The sequence below is a fragment of the Elgaria multicarinata genome, chromosome 16 (genome assembly GCF_023053635.1).
Source record: "Elgaria multicarinata webbii isolate HBS135686 ecotype San Diego chromosome 16, rElgMul1.1.pri, whole genome shotgun sequence".
Lineage (NCBI taxonomy): Eukaryota > Metazoa > Chordata > Lepidosauria > Squamata > Anguidae > Elgaria > Elgaria multicarinata.
In genome coordinates, this window is record NC_086186.1 from 8,806,722 (window position 1) to 8,834,568 (window position 27,847).

At 45.6% G+C, this 27,847-nt stretch overlaps 2 protein-coding genes across 2 annotated transcripts in view; one reads left to right on the plus strand and one right to left on the minus strand.

Annotated features, from left to right (window-relative positions):
* Nucleotides 1-27,847, minus strand: part of PIGB (phosphatidylinositol glycan anchor biosynthesis class B) — a 301,093-nt gene that overhangs the window by 162,467 nt on the left and 110,779 nt on the right. The gene's annotated exons all lie outside the window — the stretch shown is intronic.
* PRTG (protogenin) overlaps nt 1-27,847 on the plus strand; it is a 77,754-nt gene that overhangs the window by 9,662 nt on the left and 40,245 nt on the right. The window contains exons 3-8 of the mRNA XM_063142624.1: nt 22,344-22,488; nt 22,986-23,119; nt 23,441-23,578; nt 25,123-25,281; nt 26,546-26,705; nt 27,552-27,799. Coding sequence (XP_062998694.1) covers nt 22,344-22,488; nt 22,986-23,119; nt 23,441-23,578; nt 25,123-25,281; nt 26,546-26,705; nt 27,552-27,799 — 984 coding nt within the window. The remainder of the gene's footprint in view (nt 1-22,343; nt 22,489-22,985; nt 23,120-23,440; nt 23,579-25,122; nt 25,282-26,545; nt 26,706-27,551; nt 27,800-27,847) is intronic.

Consider the following 27,847-nt stretch of genomic DNA (forward strand, 5'->3'; position numbering starts at 1 on the left):
CAGTATCCATTTAAACAACAACAGTTCTGGGGTCTATTAAAAAACAAACAAACTTAGCATATGTTGTTAAATGCTGTTAAATGCCTGGGACAAGAGGAAAGTCTTGACCTGGCGCCGAAAAGATAACAACATTGGCGCCAGGCGAGCCTCATCAGGGAGATCATTCCATAATCGGGGGGCCACCACTGAAAAGGCCCTCTCCCTTGTTGCCACTCTTGATCTCTTAGCTCTCACCAAGGGGGCACCTGTGGCAGCCCCTCGAGGGAATGTTTTCAGCTGATCAGCGCGATGAAGAAGAAGCCAGTTAAACTGCCTGTGTTTTATAAGGCAGGTCATTTGATATCGAACACACAGCATGGTCCTAAGCAAGCTTACTCAGCAGTGAGCCTTGTGGATTTTACTGGGGCTTGCGCCTAGGTCAGTGCGTTTAGGATTGCAATGCAAACTGCCCCAGTACCTGGGAAATGTTTTCTTCTGCTCACCTACATACGTTTGTACTCTTCCCTCCTGGGCTGCTGCTGGGGCTGAATTGCAAAGCCCTTTATGGCCAGCGCTGCTGCCCGCTGAGCGTGTTGCTCTCCCTCCACTTTTGTTTTCTCACAGCAGTTGTCCAGAGGGCATTTAGCATGGCCTCCTTTTGTCAGCCAGCCGGGAAGAAAGAAAGAGACCTCCTCATGCGCTCTGGGCAGTCGCCTTCCTGCGGCTTGTTTTCACCTCTCCTCAATTTAACAGCTGGGCCCTGCAGTGGGGTGCAGAACAATGAAAGGGATCACAAAGGGGGAATTTCTGAAGGCAACTTTGAAATTGTTGCGCACGTTCAAACACAAGCAGGGACCTTGCTCACGGGGTTGATTTTTGTGTGTGTGGTTTTTTTTGGTTTTTAAAATCATGTCCTCAATGTTGTTACAGAAATGTCGGAAGAGCTCTTTTTTTTTTTTGCTTCAATTTGGCATTGTTTTCTTTTGTCCCTCCCTGGGAAGGCCCAGCTGTGTTATTGGGATTGATTACTTCCAGTCTTTATAACTAGTAATCACCACCTAAGTGAAAAACTAGTCAACAACACCGCTGGCATTTTGTTGCCTGCTCAACTGTAGTTGCTACACTTTAAGCAAATGTTAAATAAGGTAGAAATTTTGGTGAAGAAAACAAAAGATGCTGATGTGTTAAACATGCCAGCTGATACCTAGATGTTTTAGGCAGGCTAGTTACGCTCAAAAGTTTTTCACATCCCCTTGCCTCATGGTGCAAAACCCCCTTGTTCTTAGATTAATATGAAAACTTTAATGAATAGCAAGCCAAAGTGAGAAAGAAAATAAATTGATAAGAGGACAAACTCAAGGCGGACATTGAAACAGCTGCCAATACAAAAGAGAAGTATTTGGTTAAATGATTAGGGAACAAGGGAGAAAGGGAGGTAATTTTCTGTCCTCAAATCTAATTTATAGTCCTGCCTTTTCTAATTCGGTAATTTGGAGAGAGAGAGGGAGAGGGAGAGGGCTTTTTTGTTTTGTTTTTTAAGGATGCGTCTCTTACCAAGATGAATTGATCTTGCTTCTACCTAGCTCTTGAAGAGCAAATGGAATTGATGGATCTTTAAAGGGCCAAATTCCTGTATTGTGTCTTGTGAGTGTAAATAATATAAAACTGGCTTTTGTTTTATTTTCGGATGAATTTTCTATTGCCCTCTATTTATGTGTGTGTGTGTGTGTTTGTTGTGTTTATGACATGAACAATGGCCTAGGCAAGATAAATGGAATGACATCTGTACGTTGCGGACACTGTGCCTGCCCCCCACCCCGACCTGACTCAGGGCCTGTTGGAAGGAAAATAAGAGTGAGTGAATGGGTTCCAGCCATGGTTGTAATCTCGTATCTAAGGCTTCCTTGTATGCAGAGTGGTCTGGAGGGCAGGCGAGGGCAGCCTCCAATCTGCAGGATCCATGTGGCCCCCAAGGCATGTTTTGCCGCTCATGTGCTCCTGTTAAGAGCTTGGATAGCGCTGGAAAGAAGAGAAAATTAGTTTTCTTTAGCCAGCATAGATGCAAAGCTGTGTTTAGAAATGCGGTGGCAAAAGTTGTGAACAGATAACAAACCGATAAAAGCTGGCGGGAAGGCCAGGCTAATGAATATGTCGAAACTTTTAAGGGGCTGTTCCTGCTTCCTAACCAAGGGAAATGCGCTGCGTGTTATTATTGCTACACATAGAAAGTAAAAGAAAAACTAGAAAGGGATTTATCTGGAGCTTAGCAGTAACAGAAGTTTGAGTTTGGTTAGAATGGTAAAATGTCTGTTGTTAATGCGAGTAGAGCATTCTGGACTCTTCGTTTGAGTAAAGTTAGGGTGCTCAGACCTGAATGTATAAAAAGAAAACCTCTCACACACAATTCCCATTGATGCTGCACCTTTTCCTAAGGGCTCTCTTAGTTTTTGGATGATTTCAGAATATTTCAAGGATAGACTTACCATGATCATGAACTACATTTTGGCACCTGCAAAACCCCTACAAATGATATGTAGCCTTAATTCCAGGCCACAAAATTTGGAGAGCGGCTATTTTTAATTTTTATCACATTTATATCCTGTTTTTCCCCCTCTGGGAGCCATACATGATCGTTCTCCTTTCTGTTTTATCCTCAGAACAACCCTGTGAGGTAGGTTAGTGGCTGACTGGGGACTAAAATCCAGATCCCCCTGAATCTCGGTCCCAACTCTCACCATTACACCACACTGGTCACACCACACATACATTTATGTACCACCTTCAAGTGAACTTTCGAAACAGTTAACAAAAGTGTAAAAGCATAAAGCAGTCCACTTTTACTCAGCGGTGAAGCGCGTGCTTTGGGTGAAGATGGTTGCAGGTTCAGTTTCTGGCATCTCCTGGAAGGTCTGGGAAAGACTCATCTCTGTCTAATTCCTTGGAGAGCTGCTGCCGGTCAGTGTAGACCATATTGAGCAAGGTCTGGTAGAGTAGAAGACAGCTGCATGTCCTTTTATCCAGATCAGTGCAGATGCTCAGTACTGAACAAGTTGCCGTCATTTGATTGAAATCATTTTTCACAATAATTGTTCAGCATTCAGGCTGAAGCATGTTATCACTGCAAGAGTATGATGTTATTTTATTTTACTTCTGCTCCAAATGCTGCATCTATTGCACCCAGCAGGGAGCACCTATTGGCTAGTGGATGTGACATCACTGTTAATGAGCCCCCCTCCATGGTTGTTTTTTAAATGAACTTTAAAAGTTGTCGATTTAAAAATTGTCAAAGTTGGAAACTCACTGTTGTGCTTTGGTGAATCTTTTCCGGGCTGCCCTTTCCATTTCAAATCCCTGTCATTTTGCAAACTCTTTTGTCTTTAGTTAAATTTAGATAATTTAGGCTAAGGGGAGACATGATAGAGGGGTAACAAAATTATGCAAGGTATGGAGAATGTGGACAGGGAGACATTTTTCTCCCTCTCTCAAGATACTAGAACCCGGGGTCATCCCATGAAACTGATTGGTGGGAGATCCAGGACAAGTAAAAGGAAGTACTTCTTCACACAGCGCATAGTTAAATTATGGAACTCACCACCACAAAAGGTAGTGATGGCCCACCAATCTGGATGGCTTTAAAAGGGGGTTGGATAAATTCCTGGAGACAAAGGCTATCCATGGCTACTAGCCCTGATAGTTGTGTGCTATCTCTAGTATTCGAGGCAGTAAACCTGTGTGCACCAGTTGCTGGGGAACATGGGCGGGAGGCAGGGCTGGTGCCAGACTATTTTGCGCCCTAGGCAGGCGCGCCGTACTGAACCCGCCGCCCACTCCTGGCTTGGAAGCCAGGAGCGGGTGCTGGCTTCGAAGCCAGGACGCTGGGGTTGGGAGGTGGCAGCTTTGGAACAGCGCGCCCGGAAGCCGCTCTAGGAGAGCAGCTTCCGGGTGCGCCATTCAGCGCCCTCCTTTCCTTGGCGCCCTAGGCTGCCGCCTGAGCTGCCTCTATGGCAGCGCCGGCCCTGGCGGGAGGGTGCTGTTGCATCATATCCTACTTGTTCATTCCTGGCTGACGGCTGGTTGGCCACTGTGTGAACAGAGTGCTGGACTAGATGGACCCTTGGTCTGATCCAGCCTCAGGGCTCTTCTTATGTTCTTATAATAGTATATTATTATTAGTCCTAGGATTTGTACTCCACTCTCCAATACTAGAGCATCAGTCCCAGACAATGGGTATTTTCCTTTCTGGCAGGCAAAGACCTGCACAGGTTTGTGGAGTGGGCAGCATATAGGTGTTTAAATAAATTAAATAAAAAATATAGGTCTGCCCTGCCCACGTGGTTGCGTCTTTCCCATGCGGCCATGAGCCACCTGGGCTTACAGAAGCTACTCCTGAGTTGCTGCATGGGATGGGAGAATTCATTTATTACTAAAGTTTATAACCTAATCTGTCAACACAATTAATGCTCTCAAGGCACTAACAATACAATACTAAAAATACAATAAAAACAGTGTATCGTAAAACAATAAAGAGCAATACAAGAATTAAAATGCAGCAGAAATATAAAAGAGCAGAGCAGAACCGAACCTTGCTAAGCTCCCAAGGGGTGCATAAAAAGGTACCTGACTGGTACAGGCATCACCAGGTGAATCTCCTTTCGGGAAGCATGCCACAGGTGAGGTGCCTCCGCCCAAAAGGCCATGCTCAAAGGACAGGGATATCAGGATGAGATCCTCAAGTGATGATCTCAGTGCCTGGCACATGAGAAGATGGTCAAGCAGGTCCCTGGCTACTAACCCACTTTTGTCCTTCGATTCATGTCAGTCTTTGATTCAAACTGGAGACCGAAGGGAATCGACAGATTGGGCAGAGAAGCCTGAAACCAGCAATGTGATGCTTGGTTTGGATCAGTGGTTCCCAAACCTTTTCAGGTCACCGCCCCCTTGGTTCCACAAACTCATGCCCAGTGCCCCCTACCCTACACTATAAAAACCATTATTGAGAATAGTGGTTTTCAATTACTCACTAAGGAAGATAATAACAATAAAATTCGAAACAGTAACAATTAATTGAATATTTATTCAAAATCCGAAGCACCCGCCGCAGGCTTGCCGAGGGAGGGAGGGAAAAGAGAGCGAACGCCTCTGTTTTGCAGCCGGCGTGGCAGGGCACACCAAGCAGGGTATGTCTCTTCATTAGCGTTTTGATGCTTTTGAAACTTTTCAATTCACTGTTAAAAGGACTCTTCTTAAACGGTATTAATACATGTGTGGATTCTTCCCCTATATGGCTTGGGACCAAACTACCTTCTCCCATAAAAATGTCCCTGGGTTTTAAGACCTTCTGGAGAGGCGCTTCTCGGAAAATACCACCTCAAGCGCCCCCTTCCCTCTTAACACCCCCCATGCAATCCCACCGCCCCCAAAGGGGTGGTACCGCCCATTTTGGGAACCACTGGTTTAGATTAAGGATATGGCTACTTGCGAAAGGAAGGCCTGGTGAGAGGAAGGAATGAGGCAGTAGAATCTAGACCCTTCCTTTTTGAAGTGCTAGATTTTTACTTGCAGGGAGATCAATCACAAGACTCAGGAGCTAATAGACATCATTGTTCTAGCACTTGGTAGGCTAAAGCCGAAGGCTTATATAGCCAGAGCTTTCTGAGTCCCATTCACACAAGAACCTTCTCGGGTGACCTGGGTGGAAAGCAAGAGCAAGCGAGAGGCTGCCTCAAAGTGACTCCTGGGAGAGCCGCCATTCTACCCCAAGTCTTCACATCTAGCCTCCATCTCCTTTTAGGGGTTGTGACTTCATAACTTTAATTCTATCGACAAGGTTCTAGTAAATGATCCAGTGACTATAAATGTCTGAAATCTGCATCCTATAGCCCTTTGTAATTCCCTAATCAGTATAATGCGTGCCCTGTTTTGTGTTCCGTCCACTCTGGTCTTTGTAAATAGAATTCCTTAAGTTGCTGTTTCCCCTGCCAGATATTCATCACCGATGATTAAAGTTGTCTTTGACTTCTGGTAAATTGATGGTAACTGGAAATATTCCTTGGAAGGTGAGAGAAGGCTCAGACGTTTTGCCTGAGGAGGAGACTAAACATTGTACAATACATGTCATGTCCCAAATTACAGGGATCTCTCACTCTCATGAATGAATAAACAGCAGCTTTGGGAATCCTATTTTTTTTTTTTTTTTTTGCTAGCTGAAGAGCTGGCTGGAGATTTGCAAACAGATCTCTGATTGGCTTCTTGTACAGACAGGAAATTGGGAATCCTCATATCTAAATGATCCTGATAGAGCTAGAAAATAAGTGTCACTTTAATTGCAGTGTAATTAAAACCATGGATGTAGGAAGCTGCATTAGAACCAGGTCAGGCTCTTTGTCTATCTAACCCAGGATTACTCTCTCTGACTGGCACCCTGGGGTCTCAGATTGAGGGAGAAGGGCTCCCCCAGAAGAAGGTGGTGCCCCCAAATCTGGTACTTGCATTTAGTAAAGGGCATATTGCTTTGCCAGTGCACTATTCTACTTCCAGCTTCTCTGGTGAGGCTTCATTTCCCCTTTTGCGTTATTTTCTCTGACCTTTCAAGCCCCAAAATTTATATACCCAAAGTGGCAGGCTGAAAGTCAGTGACTAGCCCAAAGTCACTGACTTTGGTGACTTTGGGCTAGTGAGTGGGGGATTAGAACCCGGTGAGTGGGGGATTAGAACCCGGGTCTCCCATTCTAACCACTACACTACCCTGGCTCTCAGAGTGACTTTGGTCCTGAGTAGCTTAGAAGTGACTTTGCATCCATGATTCCTCTTCAGTCAGCAAGGGCATGGGACAGTGCTTTTTTGGTGGTGGCTCCCACCTCATGCTACTGGTGTCCCATAGAGGTTTGTCCATTCCTGCCCCTCCCCATTCTGCCATCAGGTTAAGATCATGTCATACCAGAACACATTTTCTGCTGGGTCGTGATTTTGTGGTAGAAGCTGGGTTCATTTTACTACTGTTTTTGTTATATTACTGTGTTTAATTATTGCAGCTTGTTCGTTTGTCCTATTATTGTATTTGGATGTGTTTGCAATCTGTTCTGTTTTGTCTTTGACTTGAATGTTTTTTAGCAAAGGATAAATTTAACAATGGAAATTGCAAAATCTGAGTTGGGAAGGTTTTCCCTACATGGCAGCAGGTTACCTACCGCTGGGGGACTTGAACCCTCCCAGTTTGCTTAGAGTTGGAGCTGGAGTGAGAATTCACAACCCCCTTTCCCAAGTCTGTGGAACATGCATGCTTCACATCAGTGTTGGTAACATTACAGGTTTATGAGCAGGTTTTTATATTTTCAGTTCCATGGCTGGTCTCTAAATGCAGGCCTGCAAACAGGCTTTTTCCTAGGCCACGGAAAAAGAGTGTGCAAAAGCACATATCCCATTCATTTCCATGGGGTTGTGCAAGACAATATCCCCAAAATTTCACCCTCCACACGGCCAGGTGGAACAGATGACAGGTTAGGTGCAAGAAACAGTGGCCGCGTTCAGACAACACGCTAAACCATGCTGCTTGGCCACGAAATGGTTAACAGAATGCAATGCATTCCATTAATGCATTCCATTCCGTCAAGCAGCATGGTTTAGCATGTTGTCTGAATGGGGCCAGCCTCACCTTCCTTGTTGGGTTTTGATTCCACTGGATTTATTCCATGTGCTGCTGGGGTCCGTTTTGCGTCTACTAATTTTCACGGGAGCTTTCATGGATATACTACTGGGCAGGGGCTGTACGTGTACGTGTAGGAGCTAGGCCCTCCTATCTGTATTAGCTATATTGGAGACGTGCTTCTCAGTTCACAGCAGAAGTTGTTAATACGTAAACAGGCAGCTCTGTAAAACAAGCAGATCTGAGTCAAGCGCCACTGAGTAAAAGAGCAGGGGGTGAATGAAGACAGCTGAATATCTGGAAAAATCCATAGAGGCAATATGCTAGCCATTGGAACAATGGTAGCATATTGGGCCCTGTATAATATATTGTGTGCCCCTGCATAAGGGTTCGCTGGATTAAATGAATTTATTGATTTCTGCTTCTTCACTTACACATATCTATGAGACGCTTCTTTGGCACCACAGACCTGTGTCAAAGGTCATAACTTTCACTGTGGAAACACACACACACACACACAATCTTTCAGATGGTGAATCCCTGAGTCCTGCATTGATGGCCTATAGTTCAGTTTTGTTAACATTTCCTTAGATAAAATCCCCAATTTCTTCCTTGCTAAAAGCATAGGCATTTCTAAAGCCATAGGTTCTAACCATGTCTGTAGAACTCAGTGCAGCAAACATTAATGACTGCATGAATGTCCAGAAAATTCTGACAACAGTTTAACAATCACCACCTCAAATGGGCTGACACTTTTAATTATGTTGATTTCTTTGCCAGATTTAATATTCTGCTTTAGAGCAAAAGTTAGCTCTGGACATAGAGCTAAAGATGCTATGGTTATGTATCCATCCCATAAAATTAGTCAGGCAGGGTGAGAACCCTAACAGTCTTTTTCTGCCTCCTTCTCCTCCCTTAATTTAAGGTGAATCCATTATCAGATGTGTTTAAGGACCATATTCTGACACAGCACAATCTATTCTACTCCCCAAAGAAGCAAATGGATAATTCAGAACTGCTTTCAGTTTAAATCCTATATTTCAAATTTTAATGTCTGAAAAAGTTTTCTGTGTTATAATATAGTGTTTCAAATGGATATCAGTGGGTGAGTGAAAAATGAACTTGGAAGATCAAAGAAAGGGAATAAAAACCCTGACTATTTTCAGGGTAGCCAAAACAGCAACCAACAGGGAATAATCAGCAGGCTTAGGAAAACCCCAAGGTTTGCAAAAATACAAAGCAAAAAATTTAAGGGTAAACAAACTACTGTGTGTGTGTTGTCAGGGAGACAGAAAACCAGGGGGGAGAATAATGAGATAAAATAGCCTGGCAAACAATGGTTGACTGAAGAGTAGCCTTCCATGCTGCAATACTTTGTGGCAGATCCCATGTGTTAATACTAATTTAACTTCTACGTGCATCAAGTATGGCAGTGGTCTCTCTTCTGAATTATGGCAATCAACCTATCAAAAGATTTTTTTTTGAAAAAGAGTGTTACTTGTCTGCCTTTTATACAATTATTTAGAGAAAAGATCAGTACGTTTGCATACTATGAAAACCTCAGTGCTAGCGGTGTTATCAGCAAAAGCTAGATAGAAGGAAAGGGCACTTTTAATGCTCCCTATTGCAGGTGCACACCTGTGCCAAAATCCCCCCTCACCCCTGGACGGACACACACACACACACACTAACAAGTGTGTCCTTAGTTTGCAGACCTTGCAACTATTGCAAGGTGTTGACCTTACAGATCAACATTAGTGACTTTTAGTGGATTGATCTACCAACGTAAACTCCTAACTCTGCTTGCGTACTGCTTAGCATAGGGAGTTTGCCTTGGCCAGATAAATGCGGACTGCTCTTGCCAAGCGAGTCCCCCTGAAAAGAGGGCCTCCCCCAGAAGAGCTGAGGAAGACATTCCCGTTGCCAGGGCTCCTGGCTGACCTCTAGGACCCTGAAGCCGGTGCTTTGGATGGGGGGGGGGGGGCAGGCAAGCCTTTGTCTTGCTCTGGCCACTGGTCAGTGAACTCCACTGAGGCCTTTCAGTGGCTGCCTCGGCCATAGAGGAGCAGCTGGCTATTGATTCCTCCCAGTGTCCAGATTCACATTCTTCTTGTCAGGGGAGATGGGGCGCGGTGGAGGGCCATTCATTCTGCTCAAAGGGAAGCGGGGGAGGCATTCTCTGACTGAGTGGATTGCTTTTGGGTCAGAAGAGCCCCTGCATGGCTCTGCCTTAATATGGCCTTCCATCAAAGGAAGATTTAGGGCTGCCTCTCTTTTCCCAGCACTCTGTGCTGCCCACAAAGAGGACAGGGAGCTCCGTTTTCAGCAGGACAATACCTCTTGTCCGAGGGGGTGGCCAGGATTCCACCAGCCGGCTGGCCGGCTGCCTCCACATCCACGCCAGACACACCTCTGATTTGGGGGTGAGCTGGGGTGGACAAAGGCATCTTCTGCCATGGTAGGTCAGACGGGTGAATACAATTGGTTTCTGCTTCACATGCCTGGGGTGCATGTGGAAGAGCCCAGCCCGTGTAAATAACCCATAATGATAACTGGCTTTTCAAAACGAATGTATTTCTTACCCGTTAAATTCCACTAGATAATAATATAGAAATACTTTATGGCGCTCTGCAAGCTCACAATGGATTTCGTACATTAAAGTTTGACATCAGTGACACTGTACTGTGTTGTGAGCAATTTGGGAAATCTAAGCCACTTGGGAACCTCTGTATCCACCAGGCCAGCAATGCCTGCTCAGACTGGCAGTAGCACCTGGAGTGTCCGCCATCACCTGCTACCTGAGGATTGAATGGGAGGGCTTCTGCATGCAACGCAGGGGCTCTGCTGATGAGCTACAGCCCCTCTCTCCTGTGACTGGCGGGTCCACAGTATACAGCCACGTCTCAGGGCTTGCCATCATAGGTTGACCAAGGAGCCTGAGCTGATCCGAGCTGCCTGTTTAGTGTGCCTGACTGATGCAGGTGTTTTCAAACACCAGTTTCTCATAGGCACACTTTAGATTTTTAGGTGAGCACTTAAATGCTCAGTTCAGTCAACACGCTAGTCAATGCTGTGTGAAAACTCCACTCAACGGTTGAGTTTTTAGGGGGTCCTCCCCACACAACATGTTCTATCTCCACCATTGTGTGACTGTGGGCTACCATGCTGTTGAGTAAAATCCATCGTGACATTTGATTGACAGTTCCTCCGCCCTCTCTTCTCCCCTGGTCCTCCTGATGGTATCCCATCAGCCATTGCTGCAAAAAACCAATCCAGGCAGTCCTCCTAGAGGGGCACTCGCTCCTTTCATCGCTCTTGCCAGGGAACTCTGTAGCCAGTGGGAAAAATCACTGCAACAGAAAACATACGTCCTGGAAAACTGGGAATGTCATGGTTTCCAAGCATTTCCAAAATGTCCTGGCCAGTCAGTCAAGAATCCCAGATTCCTGTTCCAGTTGGCCGGAGAAATTCCAACCTGCGAAATGGTGCCTTGAGCCGCTCAGTGGAGTGTAAGTCTCCATACTGAAGTCTCCTCTAGCTTTTGAGAACTAGTGGAGAAATGTAATTTAGTATCATTTTTTTCTGTTTGTTTGCTTAAACTGTTCTTTGCCTATTATTTATTTGCAGGTGCTTAAGTACTTTAGGCTGCAATCCTATGCATGCTTACCTGGGAATACGTCCTATTTAACTTAATAGGATTTGTTTCTGAGTAGACACACATAGGATTGCAGTGTGTTAGATAACTAAAGCTTAGCTTTCTTTCCCCCACTAGACCTTTACATATTGCACATTTTTTTAAAAAAAATCCTAGCCCTCCCCCCAAAAAATGTCCCGGTTTTGTGGATTCAGAATATGGCAACCCAAAACACGGAACACAACGGTTTGTGCAGGAACTCTCCTCTGCACAGTGTGGATATTCTGCATGGAGTGTTTCCTAAAAACAAGAAAACACCATTGCGTGGAGTTTTCCCGCCAGACAACACATTTCTCAAGGGTGGTGTAACAACTCCACCATCGAGTTCTAAAACCGCTGTTGAGAAATGTCTGAGCTGAGCCAGAAAATCTTAGGCATATGCCTGAAAAAAATATAAGAGATGAAACTGTGATGAACTGAGTGCCTGGAGCCAGGCCTGGCATGAGCAGAGAGCTTGGTGTTTCATCCCGTGGCATTTGCGTACGGAGCAGCACCTACAAGCCTGTGCTGTGCCTTGTTTTTAATTTATTCAGCTTGCCCAGTGCTAAACACGCCTGTTTTGAAAAGAGTCCGAAAACATGTTCCTTGTCCTTACGATTATAGAGGGAAGCTCTATAGGCAGCTCCAGAATTCTCTGAAAGGCCAGCCAAGGAATAGCCATTACGGTTCTTGCATCAAGCGTGTGACTTTAAAAACGTCTCACTGAGGGTGGGGGCCTGTATTTTCCCATTTAATTTGGTGCTGGATAGACTTATTATCAGAAGCTGAAATAGACTGCAAAGTGAGGACGTTTCATTTTAAAAACGCTCTTTGCTCTCTCTCTCCCCCCGCCCCCCATCTACAGTAGTTCTCTCTGTTTCTTTCACTACTAACAAGTGTCCTTTTTGGGCCACTGTTTGCACTTTTGGGGGGCCCATTTTCAATCACATCCATTCTTACCCAGTGGAAACTGCAACGTGTTAAATTGTTGATGTGGCTTGACAGATTCGTGGCTCTCTGCCAGTGGACAAGATAGGCTGCTTCAGATGAAATGTGGCCTCCACGGTTTTTTATTCCCTCCCCCCCCCCCCACTATGTATTGTTTTGATTTGGCTTACTGGATGCTTTAGGAGGGATTTCAGGCTGGCTGCTAGCCAGAGTCTTGTTCTTCTAGCCTTCAAAGCCCATGGCTGTCTTTCCAAGGAAGCCTCACACGTGGGTGTGATTTGGGGGCCACTTGTAGTGCCTCTGCTGTTTATTAATTCTCTGTGCACCAGGAAGAAGAGTTAGGTTTCAGCAGAAGCAAATTGTGGACATGCTGTTTACACGCTTATGATTCCTGGCGCCTGGTACTTGGAGGCCTCTGAACATGGAACGTTCCATGCAGCAATCATGATTAGTAGCTATTGGGAGGCATCATGATTAGCAGCTATGTGCTCCTCCATGAACATGGCTAATCCCCATCCAGATCCAGTGGCAGTGAGTTCCACAGGTCAATGCTGCATGGCCAAGGGAACCAATGTACTCAAGCTGTGTGGACCTCTTTGTCCTTAGATGGCAACAGGTGGGCAAAAGGACCCAGGGTAGCACCCAAGAATTCTGTTAAGCTCATTGTACAATGAGTAGATACACCCAAAATCAATGCTAGGAAAAACAACAACAACTGGTGCTTGTTGCGATTGTGCACAGACGTATTATTTCATAGAAAGAAAATGTACTATTCTCTGTGTTGATTTAAATAATAATTTAGTTCCCTCATAAATACGAGCTACCATTCCATTAAATTCTGGTCTTACTTTTGTCGTTAACTAAACGAAACGTATTTCGTGCGTGTGGATATCAGCTGGCAAGAAGTCTCCCAAAGTAAGATGAAGGGGGAAATCCCTCTTCTGTACGTGATGCAAAAATGTGGATTTAATAATGTGACTCACGCAGGTGATTCGCCAATAGAGGTTGAGAGTAATTTCGGCAGAGCCCCTGAAGGAGGCAGCTGTGTGTTGGGCGAGTGAAAGTCACGTTTTGGGGATTGCTTTTATGACTTTGGGAGCAGGATCCGCCAGCCATGCCTCCTGCGCAAGCGCCCTTGTAAGGGCTGGGGCTGCAGTGGACTGGAGCAAGCTCCTTGCTTCCCATTTATCCCAAGGGAGGCTGGTGCAGGAGCGGAGTCCCCGAAGGCCGGTGGTGGCTGGCCGACCTCCTCCCCTTTCTGTTCCTCCTCTTCTCCTGTCCTCCTGAGAGAGCAGGCAACATATGGTGGAGAAGTTAAATGCCATTCTGCTGCAGCGCTGCCCTGGTTCCAGCCCTGCATCAGACTGAGGGGGCTACCTGGCAGTTTGATGGGAGGCCTGGCGGAAGCCCGCTTTGTGCTGCAGCCTCTCAGTGTTGTGCTTGGTGGCTGGGCTCTGCAGAGATTTGTCCAGGGCAAAGGTGATGAATTGAGGTTAGCAGGAGGGACAGATGGCCAGAAACCTCTCTCATTATTGCATCTGGGAAACACCCCCCCCCGCTATTTATTGATGAAAGCTTTGTGTAATTACCTCTCTACGCAAGGCAGATTTATGCCCTTTCACAGCTCAAAGAAAACACAATGCTGGAAGCCAGAGTCATTCATGCTTTGATCGGGATTTCACAACGCCCTGATTCGCCACCACCAGTCTTGCCAACGTGCTCAGGATCACTGCTGGAGCGGTGTACAGGGCTTGCTGGCTGGCTGGGCCATCCTCTCTCTTGCCTGCTTACAGCGTAAAGGAAGGCCACGGGGTGCCGCAGACCATACCCAGGATTGCATTTTCTCTTCCCCCACCCTTGCAGAGAGAGGTGTCCTCATTTCTCTCCCCTACAACCCGTGTGTCCTTAAATGCTCTGATTATTGGTGTGTGTGTGTGGGGGGTGCACAGTGATGCAGGAGCAAACCTACATGTCCCTGTTACGCCCCTGCAATGGGAAGGGGCTGCAGAACAGCTCAGTTAGCGAAGGTTGCAACTGTGCCTCCTTCTGCCTGCTTAACTGAAATCCTGGTGCTCTTCTTAAGTCAGGCATCCTTTTCTCAGCCGTTCTGCCTCATCCTGTGGCTTTTGCTCACTTTGCCACTTGGGTTCTTTTGTCTCCCACCACACGCCACCTCCGGTGGATTATTAGGAGGCTCAGAACAACTTCTAAACCAAAAATGGGTCCCCCAGAAATCAGGCAATCAAAATAACCCTTCCAGGCGTATGTGATGGTTTTCAGCGGCCCGGCTTTCCGGGAGCTTCCACACATGCACAGGAGCTTGAATTGTCTGGTCTCTGACTTTCAGCATCTTTGCAGGGACTCCCCTGCTCCTCCCTCTGTCCCCCAAATACAAAGTGAGCAGCAGAGGGGTTGCACCTGATGGCGATGAGCTGATGCAATTCCATTGACGACTTCTGAGAGCTCAGCATTTCTTCTTGTTGTGACCAGTGCAATTTGGAGCAGAAAGAGAAAAGCACTGGCGTCAGGCTCTGAGACTCACAGCCACACACAATCTGCCCACCCCAGTGCCCTTTCTGATACAGAGACACATGTCCTTAATATTTATTTATTTATTTATATTTATTTATTTATTGCACTTAAATACCGCTCCCATAGCCAGGGCTTTCTGGGCAGTTTACAGAAATTCTAGAAAGTCCCCAAACTTTCTCAGGCAGGGGTAAGAGGAGAGGGCTGCATTGCTTGCTACTAATTGCATCACAAGCAATATCCATGATGGCTGCAACAACACCTCATTCCACATATGATGATCCAAGTAGCTGTCTGAAGGGAGCGCCCTGGACATCCGAGCGCTCAGGAAACATCATGTGCCTACCAACCAAAACAGCTTGTTAGAAAAGTGCCAGTTTATCTGCTCGCAGAGCAGCCCTTATTTAGGGGGGAATCTCTGCTGGTGCTAAGGACACCCACACACCATAGCGCCACCCCACTTCCACTCACGTCCTCATCTGGAAAAGAACAGAGCACAAAAACGGGTCCTTTGTCACACAGCACATAATTAAACTGTGGCCACCAATGATGGCCAACAATTCGGATGGCTTTAAAAGGGGGTTGGATAAATTCCTGGAGAAGGCTATCAATGGCTACTAGTCCTGACAGCTATTTATTTTATTTATTTATTTATTTATTTATTTATTTATTTATTTATTGCAATTATATACTGCTCCCATAGCCAGGGCTCTCTGGGCGGTTTACAAAAATTCTAAAATTAAGATTAAAGCAAGTATACAAAATTTAAAATTCTAAAACACAAAACATACACACATAAAGCATTAAAAACTGTTAAAAATCTAAAACATGTGGGTAATTAAGATGTGCCACCATATGCCTGGGCAAAGAGGAAAGTCGTAACCTGGCACTGGAGAGATAGCAGCGTTGGTGCCAGGCGAGCCTCGTCAGGGAGATCATTCCACAGTCTGGGGGCCACCACCGAAAAGGCCCTGTCCCTCGTTGCCACACTCCGAGCCTCTCTAAAATAGATCACTTTGCTTTCTCTCTCTCTACTTCTTTGGAATAGTGAGCAGGAAGTGTTCCCTGCCTCCACACCTCTTGTAATTTGTAGAAAGTTTGCATTTCCCCTTTTGAAGACAGCTGCATGGACGCACTATGAGGATAGCTTGAACGTCTGTATGAATATTATCTGTGTACACAATTTCATCTCAACACAATTCTTATGTGGAGGGTGCAGGTGAAGGTGAACTCACCCACACTCAGTTGAGAAAGTTGCCTCCTTAAGCTGAACTAAACCATTCCCTCTGCTCCACCCCCCACCCACCCCCCTGCCCAACTTAGTATTGTTCTTTTGGACTGGCACTGTCTCTGCAGGCTTTCAGTCAGCCCTGACTCTCTGGTGGTGCCCGGGAATTAGAAACATAGGAAGCTAGCTTATAATGAGTCAGACTGTTGAAAAATAGCTCATTCCTTGGTGTACCAAGTCCAATTCAGAACACAAGGAGGAGAGGAGATGAAGTATGGGTCAAACAGTGTTTATTTTGCAGAATAAAGAGGCACAAGAGCTAATTGCTGCAAAGCATCTGCCTACCTTGCAAGGGAGGTAGCTGGGTATTTATACACTATCTTATTTATTTATTTATTTATTTATTTATTTATTTATTTATTTTATTACATTTATATACCGCCTCACAGCCGAAGCTCTCTGGGCGGTTTACAACAATTAAAAATGGTAAACATTAAAAGCATACAAAATTTAAAAACCATCAAAAACATAAAAAACAGTATAACAACAACAACAGTATCCATTTAAAAGCAACAGTTCTGGGGTCCATTAAAAAAAAAACACAACTTAGCATATGTTGTTAAATGCTGTTAAATGCCTGGGAGAAGAGAAAAGTTTTGACCCGGTGCTGAAAAGATAACAATGTTGGCGCCAGGCGAGCCTCATCGGGGAGATCATTCCACAGTCGGGGGGCCACCACTGACAAGGCCCTCTCCCTTGTTGCCATCCTCCAAGCTTCCCTCGGAGTAGGCACTCGGAGGAGGACCTTAGATGTTGAGCGCAGTGTACGGGTAGGTTCATGTCGGGAGAGGCGTTCCATCAGGTATTGCGGTCCCAAGCCATGTAGGGCTTTATAGGTTAAAACCAGCAAATCTTCTCAGGCGCTGCATACTAGGCAGCCTTCTAATAGGAAATTTCTAGCTGTGGAAAGAAAGTACATGGAAATACAGTCTCTCTTGTTCTTTTAGTTTGGTTATCTTAAGAATTTCTTGGCTTCTTAGACATTTCAATTTTGCAACATTTCGTTAGCAACTACCGTAGCAACTAGCATAGGTTACTCTGGTTCAGAGCTGGGCCCTTCTTCCAACAAGACCATCAGTCCCTTGAGCCTAGTATTGTTCACACTGGCTGGCAGCAGCGGCTCTCCAGGGTTTCAGGCAGGATTCTTTCCTTGTCCTATCTGGAGAAGCCGGGGATCAAACCTGGGACCTTCTGCATGCAAAGCATGCACTGTACCGCACTGAGTTATGGTCCCTGCCCTAAGGCCCCTCCTAACACCTGGGCCCTTCTGCAGGCAAACCCTGAGCTGTGGTCCTTCCTTATATCAGGCCTAAGGGGTGAAGAAGGGACGGCGGCTGATTTTCCTTCGCTCTTGTGCTGCAGTGGCGATATTTGAGTTCGTGAAAGGCGTTCGGATGCTGGTTAAGGAGATTATGAATGAAACCTTGCTTTCCTTTTAGGCCTGGTTCGCATGCAAAGATAACCCAGATTTTTAAAAACAGCCTGCCTGCTCAGGAGTGAGTGAGGCAGTGTACTGATGAAGGTTTTCCCAATTGCTCCTGCTGCAAGGCGGAGCCGTTAAACGAACCACAGACCGTCCTTCCGTGGTTTGGTTAACGTAGGGTGACCATATGAAATGGAGGACAGGGCTCCTGTATCTTTAACAGTTGCATGGAAATGGGAATTTCAGCAGGTGCCATTTGTATATATGGGGAACCTGGTGAAATTCCCTCTTCATCGCAACAGTTAAAGCTGCAAGAGCTATACTAGAGTGACCAGATTTAAAAGAGGGCAGGGCACCTGCACCTTTAATGTGGTGATGAAGAGGGAATTTCACCATGTTCCCCATATATACAAATGATACCTGCTGAAATTCCCTTTTCAATACAACTGTTAAAGATACAGGAGCTCTGTTCTCCTTTTCATATGGTCACCCTAGTTAACGTAGTGTGTGAACCTGGAACTCTGGCTTGTTTCTACACTGATAAGCCAGAGAAAGAACCTAAGAACAAGTTGGGCTGGACAGGAAAGCATTCTTTGCTTTTAATTGACCGATATGCAGCTGATGCGATGTGCATGTGACAGCACTCCAAAAACAGGGCAAACATTCGTAGCGCATACAGTATATAATTTTTTATAGATTTAAAAAAAATTAATTCTAAAAGTTAAAATTTTATAGCTTTAAAAATGCTTAAACATAAACATATATAAACAGATTTTACAACATGAAACATTTCGGTATTAAACGTTTCCGTGACTGAAGCTTGTGTTTCATACCGAAACATTTTCACATTTTAAAATCTGTTTAGATATGTATATGTTTACAAATTTTATAATTTAATTTAAAAAAACAAACAAACACAAACCAATAAAAAATTATAAATTGGATGCCCTACTAGCGTTTGTTTTTGGAGGACGTTGCTTTTAGACAGTGCATGTACATGTCCTGAGCGTGTTATGTTAGGTCATGATATTGATTCTGATGGCAGCCTGTTTTGAGGGTTACCCTGATGGCAGCAGAGTGACCCCGAAATGCTTTAAATAAATCTTCCTCCACCTGTGTAAGAGTGCAGAGAGAATTCCTCCTCTAAGGCAGTTTTTGCCACCTTTGGGTCTTATATGTACCTTCTGTAACATTAATTCAATAAAAAAAAGTATTGCCCAATTAATCAAGAAGGCCTTTTAGTTGATTTAAAAGGCTTTTAATTGATTGACTTTATACAAGGCGTAGGACTCTTCTGATGGAAAAAATGACCTTTGTTTTAATGCAGGAGACATTGGCTGGTGTGTGTGTTGGGGACAGTAGCACTGACATGATTCGCTGCTGCTTCCTCTCAGCCTCTGCTTGTCTTGTCCTCCTTCCAAGAACCGCAGCCCGAACCTGAGCCAGACATTTCAAAATGTGCGAACGTCCCCCTTTTCTAGGCCGTGGCCCACAAGGGATTGGTCTGAAAACATGGCATGTATTTTATTTCTGAATGAACCCAGATGTGAACAGGACTCAAGAGGGGAAAGGAAAACATATTAACTCTCTACAATAGCAACAACAATCACTCATCATATTTATGTTACAGTAGCACCGCTGATTGATTAATGCTGCTATAAAGCACACTCTCAGGGGAACCTTCCTTAGAAACAAAAGAGGAATTAGGTACAAGAATGAACAGAGGGCAGAGCTGTGTGTGCCGTAGCTACAGCCGCGCTCTGGTTTGGCAAAGGCCTTCGCTAGGACTGCTGCCCATGTCCATGATCTCCTTGTGCTTTTAGCTTTAAAGAGCCTATAGATCTTCGCCCAGAAAAGAGAGCAAACTATTCTAAGGCCTGACCCTGACCTTCTCCATTAAGAACGTAAGAAGAGCCCTGCTGGATCAGACCAAGGGTCCATCTGGTCCAGCACTCTGTTCACACAGTGGCCAACCAGCCATCGGCCAGGATGAACAAGCAGGACATGGTGCAACAGCACCCTCCCGTCCATGTTCCCCAGCAACTGGTGCACACAGGATTACTGCCTCGGATACTGGAGGCAGCACACAACCTCAGGGCTAGTAGCCATTGATGGCCTTTGCCTCCAGGAATTTATCCAACCCCCTTTTAAAGCCATCTAAATTGGTGGCAATCACTAAACCTATGGTGGTGAGTTCCATAATTTAACTATGTGCTGTGTGAAGAAGTCCTTCCTTTTATTTGTCCTGAATCTCCCACCAATCAGCTTCATGGGATGATCCAGTTGGGTTCTAATATTTTGAGAGAGGAAGAAAAGTCCTTCAGCAGCCTTCGTACTGCTCTTGGGGTTTTATTTTATTTTATGTATTAATTAAAACAGTTACGAATCACCTTTATACTCAAAAGGATCACCAAGGTGAAATGTGATTGTGAAAACAAAATCTCATAACAAAACAAATTAAGAACAGCACAAGCCATCTTTAAAATGTTCTATTTAAAACCTGTAAAATGAGCCTAAACAAAAGTCTTTACAGCCTGCCAGAAGCTAGACATAGATGGAGCCAAGTCTGACCTCTGTAAGGAGGGAATTCCACAATTGGGGTGCTGCCACAGAAAAGGCCATGCCCAATCTAACCTCTCCTGGTGGTGGGACATTATCCAGTGGTCCAACTGTCACCCTGCCTGGTTTCCTGCTTTTGATGTTATTAATTATATGTTCCTCCTTTCTGTATTCTTTTGAATTATTTTTTTTTTAAAAAAAAATTCTTGAATTTCCCTTGTGTTCCTTTTCGTTCTCCTCATTTGGGCAAGACTTCCATTTTCTGAACGAATCCTTCTTTTCTCTAATATCTTCCATGAGATTGCTCATTATACGCGCTGGTGACCTTTTGGACTTGGTGCTACCTTTCCTGATCTGCAGGATACTTTCTAGAGGAGCTTCTATTATTGTGGTTTTGTGGTCAACCAAGTGTTGACCCTCTTGACTTTCCCTTTCAGCTTCCTTTTTACCAGTTCCCTGAAGTCTTATGGCTGGTAAATTGGACTGTGGTGCATTCCTCAGATTGTTAGCTGTGGGCCATTTTGTGCCTATTTGTTCCAAATGCAGCATGACCTTGACCCTGCTACCAGTGACTTATTTGCACCAGTATTAGAGCTTATTGATACACAGCTTAATAGTGCAGATAAGGCTCCCACCAAGGGGTGGAAGCTAAACAGCTGTTCAGTGAAGATTCTTCCGATGCCGCAGTGGGTGCTTTTCACCTGGAAAAGTGAGGCTCTCTTTCTCGGACATCTCATCTAGTCACCAGCATATTGCTTTCTCCTATTGTTACTCTTGGGACATAGCTAGACAGGACGATATCCCGGGGATCGCCCTGTGATCATCCCTGTGCGTTTACATGACGCACAGGGGATCCCAGGAGCAGGGAGGGATGATCCCTCTTTTGGCCCGGGATATCACCCTACCCTTTTTCTACAGTCTCGGGATCATCCCGAGACCGCGGACCATGTAGACGGGCGTTGCGGGTTGTCCCAGCTCCTTGCGAGTAACCACGAGGAGCCGGGACATGGGCACAGAGCTCCTTAGGAGCTCTGTGCCCATCAAGGGGGAAGTGGGGAATTTTCTTTTTTTAAACAAACAAACAAACACCTTACAGTTTGCGCATGAGCGCTTGTGTGCTGTCTCCTTTTAAGAAAAACCCAACAAAATGGCGGGCACGACATCCTCTTCCTCCTGGGATATCACACACTGCATGTAGATAGAGGGGGAGATCTTGCGATAACCATATCGCAAGATCCTCCCCTCTCTGTTGCACTAGACCTGGTAGGTCTAGCCATGGCCTTGGAGTGGAGGTCTCCAAGCTGTAAACCCTACCTGCTCCTTACCTGTCCAGTGCATCTCAACTTCACCACTAGGGCTGCAACTTTTAATTGCTTTACCTGTTACACTGTTTTTTTTAATCAGCTAAAATGTCCTCAGTTAATTGAATAGCACAATTGTCCAGTAGAATCATAGAATTGTAGAGTTGGAAGGGGCCTATAAGGCCATCGAGTCCAACCCCCTGCTCAATGCAGGAATCCACCCTAAAGCATCCCTGACAGATGACTGTCCAGCTGCCTCTTGAATAAAACCCTATTTTAATACATGTATTTTTTTTCAAAATGGCACACGTCATTTTTAAAGAGGCATTCTCTCCTCTGCCTCTCACACACATATATGTACATAACAATGCCTTTTCTCAAATTCTACTAGGATATCGATGTTTATAATCTGAAAATAAGTATACTTTGGTTTAGAACGGTTTTGTTTTACTCATATGAAAATACAAAGGGTTAATTAATTGGTTAATTGAGCAAGACTCATTTGATTGGCTTAGTTTTCTTTAAGCCATCCACTGGTTTGTAAAAGGTCTGGTTTGCAGAGTGCAGCGGTGATTTTTGTCTCGGTAGCACCAGCCATACATGAATGTGTATGCCTACGGCAGAGAGCCACAGCGAATCCATGGCTTCCTGTCTATACATTTAGCCACAATCATATGTTTGCCAATTGCATGTGAAATCTTTCGAGTGTAACCTTTAAAAACAATTTAATGTGTTTAGCAGCACTCTGCAAAAGTGTGTATGTGTGTGTATGTATGGTTCTAAAGACCTAACAAAATGTCAGTTTAATTGCCAGGATATATGTGATACTAGTAATTATTTTATGCAGTTGGCTTCTAAATTGCTGCCCTTTTTTTGGAGAAACCAATGTCTTCCAAAAATGCTTATAACTTTTTGCTTTTCTTTATCCTCATTGTAATGCATTTATTCTGCTTGTTTTCTCCACTGGGACTCAAACCGTCATTTTTCTCCCCTTCTTTTAGCCATGTCCGCATTTGAAATACAGCCTCTTTCAACCGAGGTTCACGAAGGAGGCGTGGCTCGGTTTGCTTGTAAAATAGCTGCCAACCCCCCTGCCATCATTACCTGGGAGGTAAATCGGACGACTTTGCCAATAGCCATGGACAGGTATGCACCATTCATTTTCCTACGCTAGATCTGTTTATTTCATCTGTGCCTTATCCTTCCAAGAGCAGTGTGGTGTGGGTGTGGGCGGTATGCCATTTTATTTCACAAGGGTGTGCCCTATGAGGAAGGTCGGGTTGAGAGACAGTGACTTGAGATCACCTAGCAAGCTCCAGAAATAAGCAGGGACTCGAACCCCAGTCTTTCAGGGCCCAAGTCCAGCACCTGTCCTTTGCATCACAGTAGCTCTCAAATTCATGAAACCCAAGGGCTTATTTACACAATCAAGATTCAAATTGTGAGTCCCAAAACCAAAGAAGTTATCAATTGCGGTTTGTGAGAGTAGAGAAGAAAGAGTGAATTTCAAGGGCATTAAAAGGGTTTTAAATTGGAGGTTAGAAACGCAGGCAGAGGCACTTTGCATGTGGCATGTGCTTCAAGGCTGTGCTTCCCATATGTAACAGAAAATGCAGCTCTGCTCTTCCTCCTCCCACTTCCAGGATAACTGCGTTGCCGTCAGGAGTGCTGCAGATCTATGGTGTCCAACAGAAGGATGCTGGGAATTATCGCTGTGTTGCGACAACCGTAGCCAACAGGCGGAAAAGTGCAGAGGCGAGCCTCACCGTTGTCCCAGGTATCCAGAAAATATCTTCTTGTTTCTACCGTTTTCCATTACATCGCTGGCAAACACTGGCCCTTAATGCACCCAATTTGCCTTATGTGAAGATGATCCAGGTTTTCACCCTTTGGATAGAATCCAACTAAAGTCCTACTTAGAGTAGACCCATTAAAATGAATGGGACTTAAGTTAGTCAAGTCCCATTCATTTCAGTGGGTCTACTCTACTTGGATTCTACCCCATGTCTTTTCTTTTGATTTTGGCCCTGATCCTAAGACTTGGTCATCAACAGTGCATTTCCGTTTAACTCTGAGCTTGCTTCTGTTTCTTTCAAAGCTTCCAACATCAAACTTTTCCACAAGCCATCCATTATAGCCGGTCCTCAGAACATTACAGCTTCTCTTCACCAAACCGCCATCTTTGAATGCATCGCTACTGGGAATCCAAAGCCTATTGTGTCATGGAGCCGTTTAGGTGAGCCCTGGAATTTCCAAGGTTTAATTTGTCCAAATCTTCAATTTGCCCGAAGCTAAGAGCTGAAGCTCCTGTGACTGCATACTCATGGGGCCTCCATCTCTTAGCTTTGGGCAAATTGAAGATGGTCTCCTCCTTTGTGTTCCTGCTGCCTGATAAGGAAAAGGTGCTGGCCAAAGAGAGGAAATTAAAAAGAGATCCACAGCTCAAGTGCCCTGCAGTTTCCAATGTATAATTTCACACTATTGCCACACTTCTGTTGCAGCAAAGGCCTCCGCTGCCTGGTGCTACATCATGCCGGTGTGCAAAGCCATGATGGCATTCAGAAAGGGACAGGTTGAGGCTTCTCTCTTGTGATTTTCCTAGGAGCTCTGAGGCTCCTTGAGGAGAAGATTTGTATCGGGAGAGACATTTCCCTGAAAGATGGCCTGTCTGCCGTTACCACTTCCCTGCAGTGCTCAGTGCCAGTGTTGCAAAAATAGCTCGTTCCCTGGTGTACTAAGTCTAATTCAGCACATAAGGTGGAGAGGAGATGAAGTATGGGTCAAACAGTGTGTATTCTGCAGAATAAAGAGGCACAAGAGCTAATTGCTGCAAAGCATGTGCCCACTTTGCAAGGCAGTTAGCAAGGTATTTATACAATGTCTTCTCAGGCGGCCGCATACACAGGCCGTCATCTAACAGGAAATTTCTAGCTGTGGAAAGAAAGTACATGGAAATGCAGTCTCCCTTGTTCTTTTGGCAAGCATCTACTAAGAGATAGTACAGTTTGGTTATCTAAGAATGCCCTGGCCCTCTCCCAAACAGTCAGACTTTGCCGCTTTTTCTCAGCAATCACGCTAGCAGCCAGCATAGGCTACTCTGGCTCAGAGCTGGGCCCTTCTTCTAACACCAGGGGAGTATTAGGCATGCTTTAGGGCACACTCTCAGCTGGTACAGGCTAATACCAAGCCCAACAGACCTGGGTGTCAGTTACATCCAGGGGTTCCCTGACAGATGTGCAGCAGTCCCTCCATAGACTAATCAGTAGGGAAACGGACCCTTGAGGAAAGAAACTTTGGAAACCGCTTGCTGTCAAGGCTTCTCAGGCACCATAGAATCAGACGTGTCCCTCTTCCCTCCTAGTACAATGTCTCAAATGGAAATAGCAGTTGATAGTGTTTTGTTGAGGAGGATGCAAAGCCACTGCCATGGTGGAATTGGGATGCCTAGAATCGGTCATTGCCTATTCAGGTCAACCTTGTAGCATTTTTAGGGAGGTGTTTAGGAATTGGGTAGGGGGAGGCTTGAAGTTCAAAGAGAACCACCGGCATGATTCCACGCTTACAGAAGTTCTTTGGGTCAGGATAGGTTGCTTTCACTGGGTCAAATAAACTGGCTGTCCTTCAGACGGATTCTACAGTGGGTTAGACTCCTTGCCAAAGTACAGCTTGGCACTGTGAGCCATCACGAAGCAGAAGGGAGAACCTGGGAGATGAATGGGGGGTGGGTGGGCTGAGCTCACCCAGGAGCATTCTCAGAGCTGGAGTGTTTCTCTCAAACAGATCACAAGTCCATTGATGTCTTCAACACTCGTGTGCTCGGGAATGGAAATCTCATGATCTCAGACGTGAAAGTACAGCACTCTGGAGTTTACATCTGCCGCGCAACGATTCCCGGCACACGCAACTTCACCACTGCAATGGCAACGCTTGTCGTGCTAGGTGAGCTGCTTTGGCGAGCTTGTAGGCCTGGGATCTCCAACGTGGTGCCCGTGAGCTGCAGTGCCCCTCCTGATTTTTTTATTTTTAAAGATTGTTTTAATTAATTATTTTTTTAAACTGGGAGGTTGGCATGTCGTGCTGCAAAGCAACGTGCCTCCTTCCAGCACCATCTTGATTTGTGCTTTGTGTTTCGGAGGTCAGACTCCACCTCTGCCTTGAACTTAAGTTCTGGGGCAAGTTACTTTTGCTACAGGCTCACCAGTTTGCCTTCTGGAAAATGAGAGTTTTATGTCTGCCCATGCTCACCATGGCTGCCATTTTATGAATGAGCAAGCCCCTGACCGCAGGGCAGCCATTTTCTGAGAGTGCTCACGGTGTTCCCTCAAAATTCCAAGTGGGACCACTGACCCAATTACCTTGGGGAGTCCCCTGATCTAGGCTGTTGGACGTGATAAAGATTTAACTCTGAGGAAGAGTTACCCTTTCCAAGGATTTACTCTGCTTGAAAGCAGGCTTCCTGCTTACCTGCCTCTTGGTCCATCAGTCTTGCTGTGCTTGAGCACACGCTGAATGTCCCACAAGCTGCTTGGACTGATGAGGCTAAAGTGTAAAAAGTGTTTTTAGAAAGTATAAAAAGTAAAGCGGTTGAGGGGTCCTGGAAAGATGCTCTCTTGCGTCGTCTATTCACATGTTTACTTAATGTAAATTTCAAGCCTGCCATAACCCAAATGCTTGAGGTAGATGACAATGGTACGAAACGCACATAAAATAGCCAAATAAAGTCATATTTTAAATGGTGCCTGCCTTACCACGGCTCCCCTCAAAAACCAGTCTGGGCAAAGGGGTCTTGTGATACCCACGTTCTCTGTATTTGCCCTGACTTTGGGGAAGGGGTGGATCCCACTCGCTGAGTTGGGCTGCACAGACTTCATTTTGGGCCTGTTCAGCCAACACATACTAAGCCATGGTTAGGCTGCCAACCCTTTAGCAGTAAAGGGTTAGTGAGTGTGTTTGAACCATGGTTATGTGGGCACCATGGTTACGAACGGTTCACTCAACACGCTAAGCCATAATGTTTAGCTCAAAATGCTTAACCACTGTGGCTTAGCGTGTCGTCTGAACAGGGTCTTTGTTTATTTTATTACCTTTATGTACTCAAGATGGTTTACAAATTAAAATAAGAATGGGCATGACATCAAGGAAATGGGGAAGAAAAGCAGAAAATTGGCAAATTCATCCCTAACTCTTCCTTCGTAACCTGTAGCTCCTCCTTCGTTCGTGGAGTGGCCGGAAAGCCTGACCAGGCCCCGAGCCGGCACAGCCCGCTTTGCCTGCCAGGCCGAAGGCACCCCGCCTCCCAAGATGTCCTGGCTGAAGAATGGGAGGAAGATCCATTCCAACGGCAGAATAAAAATGTACAACAGGTGAGTGAGCGCAGTCAGCTGCTCGAGGACAATGAGGCAGGAGCAGAGGTGGTCCTGCCAAGCTGAAGTGGCAGATTTTGGGGTGTCACCCTGAGGCATGGGCAGGTCTGTCCCATGGAGCATGGGCGCAATGCTCTTGCACAGCTGTGTTCATTTCAGTGAGATCTGCACAGGGGAGCCATATGCCACGGGTGGGTGGTATTTACATTTTCACAGCCACTTGGGTGGAGGATGCTGTTGCATTGCTGTCCAGCTTGTGGGAATGCAAATGGCAGGCAGATGAATAGAGGAGGAGCAGTCTCTTAGATATCCTGACCCCAGAGCATTAGATCAAGACCAGCACCTTAACTTGGGCCCAGTGACAGATTGGGAGGCAATGTAGTTGGTATAAGATCAATTATAAGTCTATGAAGTACACACCAGAAAGCAATCTGGCTGCCGTGTTTTGCATGAGCGGCAACTTCTGAACAGTCTTCAAGGGCAGCCCCATATAGAGTACATCGCAGTAATCTAAGCAGGAGGTGATTAAAACATGGATCGTTGTGGCCAGATCTGCCTTTTGCAGGAAGGGGTGCAACTGGCACACTAGCCAAAGCTGGGCAAAGGTAGTCCTGGCTACAGTTCTAGACTCCTCATGGAGTCTAGAAGCACCCCCAAGCTGTGACCCTGATCCTTCAGAGGGAGTGCAATCCCATCCAGAACAAGTGTTATCCCCAGTCCCAGATTTGCTTGTTTGCTGTCTGGATTGAGCCTCTATTTGTTTATTAAGCTGAATCTGTAAATGCCCTGATTTTACTTCCTGTTTAATGCCTCCCCTGACCTGTTTTGGCTGTCTTGTTTGTTTAGCAAATTGGTGATCAACCAGATCATCCCTGAAGATGACGCCATCTACCAGTGCATGGCTGAGAACAGCCAAGGCTCCATCCTCTCCAGGGCACGGCTGACGGTCGTTCTGTCCGAAGACCGGCCCAGCGCACCTTGCAACGTCCACGCGGAGACCATGTCAAGTTCGGCCATTCTTTTGGCCTGGGAGAGGCCCCTTTATAATTCAGACAAAGTCATCGCTTACTCCGTGCACTACATGAAAGCAGAAGGTAAGTCGCACCTATCTGATGAGGCTGTGGCTTGGTTCCTTTGTCTTC